This window comes from Paralichthys olivaceus, chromosome 5 (genome assembly GCF_024713975.1).
Source record: "Paralichthys olivaceus isolate ysfri-2021 chromosome 5, ASM2471397v2, whole genome shotgun sequence".
Lineage (NCBI taxonomy): Eukaryota > Metazoa > Chordata > Actinopteri > Pleuronectiformes > Paralichthyidae > Paralichthys > Paralichthys olivaceus.
In genome coordinates this window covers 24949139-24957282 of record NC_091097.1, presented here as the reverse complement: position 1 = coordinate 24957282, position 8144 = coordinate 24949139, and the positions used below count along the sequence as shown (strand labels likewise).

Below are 8144 nucleotides of genomic sequence, written 5' to 3'. Positions count from 1 at the left end.
TCGGCAAATGCTCAACTCGCCTCATATAAAGTTGCTTACCGAGTGGCACAGTGTAAAAAGCCGCACACAATAGCGGAGGAATTAATACTTCCCTGTGCTATGGACATGGTTTCAACTATGCTTGATGACACTGCAGCCAGCAAACTAAGGGCTATTCCTCTGTCCAACAACACCATCAGCAGGCGCATTTATGACATGTCAAAGGACATAGAGGAGCAGCTTAATGACAAGGTGCGTGACAGCCGCTTTTCACTCCAGATGGATGAAGCCACTGACAGTAACAAAGACTGTTTATTGATTACTTACGTCAGATTCATAGATGGAGATGACATGAGGGAGGAATTGCTTTTCTGCAAACAAGTCACCGGCAGAGCCACAGCAGAAGAACTGTTTAAAATCATTGACTCGTACTTGAAAGAGGCCAACCTGAAATGGGAGGACTGTGTGGGGATCTACACTGACGGGGCGCAGGCTATGGCTGGGAAACGGGCAGGGCTGCAAGCGCTCATCAAGCGCGTCTCCCCCAATGCGCAGTGGACGCACTGCATGATACACCGCGAAGCACTGGCATCTAAACAGCTGAGTCCCGAGCTGAATGATGTAATGAACGACGTCATTGCCACTGTCAACTACATTAAAACACGACCTGTCAAAGCCCGGATTTTTTCGGCACTGTGCGAGGAAATGGGCTCCGACCACACAGCTGTTCTATTTCACAGCGAGTCCCGATGGCTGTCACGTGGGAAGGTACTGTCCAGGGTGTTTGAACTGCGAGATGAAATCTGCATCTTTTTGAAAGAAGAGGGCAATGATCTTGCCCACAAATTTTAATGTAACAAGTTCCTCATGAAATTTGCATAACTCAGTGACATGTTTCTGAAACTCAATGAAGTGAATTTGCAGTTGCAGGGCACAAATACACACCTCCCACATCTGGCAGATAAAATCACATCATTCACCAGAAAACTTGAGATGTGGCAGCAGCGAGTGAAGGATGGAAATGTGGACTCATTTGAAAACCTAAAATCATTCATTGAAGACAACAAACTGCAGAACACAGTGACCCCATGCATGAAAGCACACATCTCTGCCCTTCAGAAACATTTCCAGAAATATTTCCTGATGCAGGATCCCAAAGAATATGACTGGATCCTTGACCCCTTCAGTGCAACACCACCTGCCGACTTCAGCACATCAGAGGAGGAACAGTTCATTGATATCACCTCTGATTCAACAATGAGGCTGCAGTTTCAGTCAAAGACACTGGCTGCATTTTGGATTGGAGTGGAAAAAGATTACCCACTGCTAGGTAAGAGAGCCCTGGCCATACTTCTTCCTTTTGCCACATCCTACCTATGTGAGATAGGTTTTTCTGCTGTGGCCTCAATCAAGACAAAATACAGATCAAAGCTGGACATTGAAAATTAACTCAGAGTGGCAATCTCAAAACTGCAACCCAGATTTGAGAAGATCTGCAGCATGAAGCAGGCCCACGCCAGTCACTGAAAAGATGTAAGGATTAAAGGTGTCACTTTTGCACAACAAATCTTTAGGTTTTTTTTTTTTCTTCTCAGGGAGTTGGTCATGTTTTAAAACCCATTTTTGCTGAGAGTCAATGTTTGACAATTGCATTCATAGCGATGTTTAATATAAAAAAGAAAAAAAGAAACCTGTTACACTGAACACAATTACACAGTTAATAAGGTGCTTGAAAACAGTTACGCTTGGTTTGGTTTTGCTTGCACCTTAGTTGTTAACTTAAAATAATTATATAGTTTATTCATTGCAACCTGTAGTTTATGGCAGTTTACTTTTATTTGTTAAAAAAGGTTGAGGTTTGTATTAATTACAATGTGTGAAATAAACTGCAATGGAGTCTGAAAGCAAAATATGTGTATGTGTGTCCTGTTTTTTTCTTCTTTTTTTTCTCATGTACCAAAGGGGGGGCCAGCAGAGAAAGTTTGGGAACCACTGGAGTAGAGTATATCTGTCCCTGGGCTTTCCAAGCACTATGGTCAGCCAAGAAGAGAGACCCCAGTGTGTCAAAAAGTAGCCCCTCCAAAGAAAGACATTGAATATAGAATATATAAAGACATTATATAAATATATATATATATATATATATATATATATATATATATATATATAAAGAATATGTTCTAAATGTAGGGTTTTTTATTTACACTAATTCAGTTTGAAAAACCTACCATTAAATGGGCAAATGTAAGTTGTTGTTCTGTTCCTAACTTCAGTTTAAACATTTGAAGTTAATTTTACTTGAAAATATATTTAAGAATGTAATGCAATATGTCTGAAAGCAATCTAAAGTCGGCGGGGGGGCTCACAATGTTCCTTTATCATCAAAGGGGGGCTTGACAGAAAAAGTTTGGGAACCACTGGTCTAAGGCTTAAGTGAATAAATGCAAAACTTGTTAACTTCTTACCAGAAACTCCTTGATGAGTTTTTGTACATCTTCCCCAAGGTAAAGGATGAGGCACTTCAGCAGACACTCTCTCCTTAGGCTTACATCAAGGGTCTAGGTAAGTGCAAACATAAACAATGCAAAATCATGCTGTTGAACTGTGTAACTTGACTGAAGATGCAAACACGAAAATGCATCAATGGGAACTTAGACTTACAGTAATTGTCCAGTAATCAAACAAATGGTTTGCGCAAATGTCGAGATGCACATTGTACTTCTTTCAACATGTAATCTAACTCCACAATCAAATGTGATGACAATATGACACATTAACACTATTGCTTCTATAATGTTACTATTTATGTGATGTAAGGCGAGTTTTGCAGTATTAAGTACTTACCTGATCAAGAACTTTCAGCACATCTCGGCTCTTCTCTCCTACAGCTCCTCCCTTCTTCCTGATGATCTCAATCAGCTTGCTGTGGTGCTTGTCCAACGAGGCCAGGAATCGTGGTTGAAGTGGAACAGTAGTACTCCTCTTGAATTCAGCATTGATCTTTATAATACAAAATATCACATATGTAAGTTATGACATTCCATATTGCATTAAAACTCTGTGGTGTAATATCTTTTGTGACTGCTTTGGCTATTTATTTCACAGGTTTCATATAATAGGAGATATTAATATCATTAAATTTACAGGCTACCACTGACTTATTGTAAACAATGCAGGCCATCTCTCTTTCACCTCCTCCACTCCTGATTCCTTTGCCACAATTTCCTGTCTTCGCAGTGAAAAGGTCTTGTCCATTTTGTTCTTTATCACTGTGCGATTGTTTCGCTTCCTCACTTCTGTCAAAAGTGACAGTCTCTCATCTTCCAAATTATCTGAGGTCTCTCCAGTTGGAATGTCAGGTATGTGGTTGGCTTCTCCTCTCCTAGGTCTCTCGACGTTTTTGGCAGGCAATGCATCCTCTGGAGCTTTGGATTTCAGCGAATTTGCAAGTAATTCAGCACATCCAAGGCCCTTCAGCTGAGTACGGTAATTGCCCATTTTTGTCTTCAGCCTCTGTTTCCATCCATAGCAACCATTGTATGAACCGGGTTCATAGAGGCATGGTTGCTTCTTAATTAGCGCTTCAGCTACATCGCTAAAGTCAGCATCTGTTGGGTACGGTTTGTACTTGTAAATCTCTTCAGCTACCTTTCTCAGAATGTCTGATATTGTCTTAGGACTTGAAGACAATGGTGTCTTGGAGGAGATATATACTGCATTTCCCTTCTCTAACTGAAGCTCAGTGTCATAGGAGAATGTTGGTATGGGAAACTTCCTTGGCCACATCTGGGTTCTTGTAGAGACAGAGCTTGAGGGTGAGGACAGGAGCTCTGTGTCATCAGTTTCAGTGGACACCAAGTCATCACAGACAGGGATGGTTTGGTCATCATCAGTAAGTGGAATGACCTTGATAGTTGCAAAATCCTCATGTTCAGCAGTAGATGTCAAGTTCACTAGCGCATCTCCAAAGTCTCTGTCTTGGTACTGCAGTCTAACATTGCAATTTAATCCACACACTTTCCTAACTTGATTGATGAGTTCCTCCACTGTCTCTGGAATACCACCAGGGAGAATTAACTTCCTGGTGTCATCAGGATTCAAGATAACCCTCAGCTTAGCTGGCCTTCTCTCCATCGTGTCAGTCCACCTAAAAGTATCTAGTAAAAACAAGAATAAAAAATAATAGTATTAGTTGTAGTACATAATTGGCCACAACATAGATCTAATTTACAATTCTGGTGAAAAAAAACAGGACATTTTTGGCAAATTGTATGCATTTTTTCTGACAATTAAACAGACTGATAAAACAAAAGCTACTTCTGAAGAATTCTACATTTCCAGACTTACACCCATTCATATACAACCTTATGCATGTATGTATCTCTTCAGAGAGATGATGCACCGTCCGCCAACCATGTAGTGAGCCAGAGGGTAGGGATCTGTTAGTTCTTGCACCCCAACAAGCTGTAGTTGTTTATTGGCAGATATGACTAAGTCATAAGCTCGATAATGCTCCAGGTACCAGGCTTCCAATTTTTTGATGATGAAAATGAGTGTCTCTTGTAGAACAATCATATGAACTATTTCACAAAACTCTGGAAGTCCAGCCAGAGACCCATGGGCTACCACCATTCCAGTCCTGTAGTTATAACCGTTGTAGGATACATTTTTTGCAAGGTTCACAGTGTCCATATGTGGGTATTTCTCTTTGACTGCTAGTGCAATATCTTGATTGATAACATCAAGGGAAAGTGCTGAAACATCAGTAACCTCCAAAGATGGTTTGTGTGCAGATTATATGCAGTTTGAAATTGGTGCCTCTAGGCTAATGAACACAATACATTTTTATAACAGTTTGTATGACGGATTACTCTTTTGAAAAAGCTATGTTTGGCTTCATATCTCATAGTCCATAGTCCAACAAGGGGGCCAAACTGGCGTATCAACTGGGGATAATGCTCCAGAAAATGATGTTTGGGCCGTATTCTTTCGTGGGGGAAAACCTCTTGGAATACTGCCCTGTGTTCAGATATCTTGAAGTCTAGATAAGAAATAGAGTCCTTAGTATGAAGAGGTGCAACAGCAAGCTCTACTATGTCCTTTAAATCACACAGGACCTGCCATGCTGGTTCATTTGAAGGAACTGTGGCTCCAATCAAGAGAGAAAGAAATCTCAACAGGCTCCAATTCTCATGTGCATTCCCTCCAATTGTTCTTTTTGTAGCATAGGTGAGGGGCACAAGATGGGGGCGGTTTGTCTTATCAGTCCACTTAAATGGAAATGTTGTTATTGCTGCATTCAAATTTGCTAATGTAAAATATTTTTGGGAAATTAGCACAGTAAGACAAAGAGCAATCTCAACAGGGATAATTCCTTCAAACAGATCATGAGCTATATCTGGGGGAAAACTCTCTGTCACACTGAAATATGACAGATTTTCTGTCAGCACACACTTTGTTTTTACACCAAAATGACAAGCCAATGAATTTTCTCCAATAGCTTTAAGATGAGAAGCATGAATTTCCTTGCTTCTTAAACAAAATGCTCCAGACCTGACCTCTGTTGTTTGAATGTCTACATTTTCTGCTGTACAGAACCTGCAAACATATTTACCTGAAACATTTTCCACAAACCCTGCCAAACTGTGCGCGCCGAGATTGTCTGCCACTACACAATGAACAAACCCTGAACAAGTTTTCCCCAACTTGGCAATAAACAGTCCTTCTTGTTGTAAGGTAATGAGATCATCTATTAATGGCTTCAGTACACTCTCAAAACCATAGCACTTAACATCCTCACTACGAATAAGTGCAGCTAAATATATATTAGACAGTGATGAGTGAAAACTAGCAGGTAAGTTCCCCAATGTCCAATAAACCCCACAGATTTTGTGTTTTTTCTTGAAGTACCTAGCGGGTTGCAGATTTCAAAGTCATCAATGTACAAAATAAGTGAAATAGCACACTCTTTTGACAACTGCAAATTTTCTTTATACTTACTACCATCATAAAAGCATCTATACTGAATTTTATCAGACTGAATTTGATGGGGAGATTTCAAATTGATTGATAAATCTAAAAAAGTTTGACAACTTAGGATCTGCTGTAAAGATTTGGGTAGAGAGATGTATTGAAAGGATTTTTTGTTTTCGGAATCAAGAACAAATTCTGTGGGTTCTACAGTTTTAAAATGTTTTTTGTAGTATGTCTTTCACTTCCAGGCAGTGGAAAGAGGGCCACGACTACCAGAAGCTGCTGTAATTGGATTTGACTTGCAAATAGTAGATGCTAGCTCTTGCATAATAATCTCATCTACTTGAAAATTTTCATTCTGTAAGTGCTGAGATATGGTTTGATGGACAAGGGATACAGAAGCAGTGCCAAGTAAATAGTTAAACTCTTGTAAAAGTTCATCTACAGCAACAGATAGATATGTTCAAGCTTCAGTAAGAGTGAAGCAACTTTGAGCTCTGTTTTATGTGCCAAATCATTTAAATCAAAACTTGAATCATCCAGGTCCTCTCTACTTACATCTGAAGGCTCAATATCAATCTGGACACTGTCATGGCTTTCTACCGAAATACCTCCGCTTGACCCCTGTTTCACAAGTATTTCAGGCTTTAAGTCATTTACTGTGTAATTCTTATGATTTCTGCTTCTGTGAGTTCTAAATGAACCATAAATATTTGTTCTGTACGAACAGGTCTACCCGGTTGAGATGTTTCTGGTAGGGTGGTTTCAGATTCTGAGATCTTGATGGACCAAACAAAGGGCCTAATTAGTAACTATTATCAATGTGCTAAGATTCAAAAGGAGTACCAAAAGAACAACAAGAATGTACCTGTAAAGGCAGTGTTATATTGGCCTGGGGAATAATATAAAGCCTGCTTCTGCCAACTGCTGTCTTCAGCTCCTTCAGCGTATTTACCTGGATCTTTTTAAGATTTGGCCCGGCCGACAACACTGCATCCATAATCAATGCCCTCGGGCCCCTGTCATTGTATGTTTAGTCCCATGCCAGAAACCTCGGTGTTATCTTTGATTCTGATTTGTAATTTGATAACAAATCTACTCAGTTGTCAGCTCTGGCTTTTTCCATCTCAGATCAATTGCTAAGTTGAAATCCTTACAGTCCGTTAAACATCTGGAAACTGTGGTCCACACTTTGATCTTCTCTTGTCTCGGCTATTGCAACTCTATATAGGAGTCAGTCCTGTCTTGCCTGCAGCTGATTCAAAATGCAGCAGCACTGTGTCATGTATTGAGCACATGATGTCAATATCTGTGCTATAAACACAACACAACTACCTAATGATAAAATGTATTGTTTAGATATTTAGGGTGTTTGATTGACTCAATTAGTCAGACTCACTATACATGTCAGATAAATGGGACAATGAGATCACCTGACTTTAAAGATGCCATACTGTACATATGTAGGCTGATGTTTAATATATTTATACTATGATATGCATTTAACTCTTGCCGCCAAAAGTGGAGCAAAATTACTGTTTTTTAATGTTTACACATTGCACACTGGCACAAATACACTTCATATCCAAGACTTGCAAGTCAACAGTAATATTAATGGGAGTTCATTTCATGTGTAAATAAATGAAATTCAAGTGCATGTTCACATATGAAATCAACACAGTGTGTACATTAATGTAACCTCAGCCAGTTCTGCTTAGTTGACAGTGTTCGGAATAAGGTGGAATGACAACTTGACCAGCATTTGGCAATAGGAAGAGCTTTACTCTCCAAACTCCAGGTGTCCTATTTGTAGATGCTTTTGTTTCTGTACAAAAAATAATGTGGCCTATTACATACTGTTATACAACTTTTTTTTAATTTCACTGTAACTTTGCTGAGTACAGTTTGACCAGGAGAAAACGTATGCGTGACCTTTTTCCTTGTAGTAGGTTTCAATTGCTCTACCTTATCGTCCCACATACAGTCCACCATTATGATTTAGAATGACCACATGACTATGGATTTCTCATGTTATGTCCTCAGCCATACATATACATTTAGATTAGATTAGATTAGATTAGATTCAACTTTATTGTCATTGTACAGAGTACAGGTACTGAGACAACGAAATGCAGTTTAGCATCTAACCAGAGTGCAAAATAGCAATAAAAGTGCAGAGTCTGTGCATATGT

General features: G+C 39.5%; 1 protein-coding gene across 1 annotated transcript; it reads left to right on the top strand.

Moving 5' to 3' along the window:
* On the top strand, positions 1–1447 carry LOC138407755 (zinc finger BED domain-containing protein 5-like). The gene is given in 1 exon segment (XM_069525165.1): positions 1–1447. A coding segment is annotated over 1 exon segment (1329 nt). The 5' UTR covers positions 1–99; the 3' UTR covers positions 1429–1447.
* The last annotated feature ends 6697 nt before the right edge of the window (positions 1448–8144 follow it).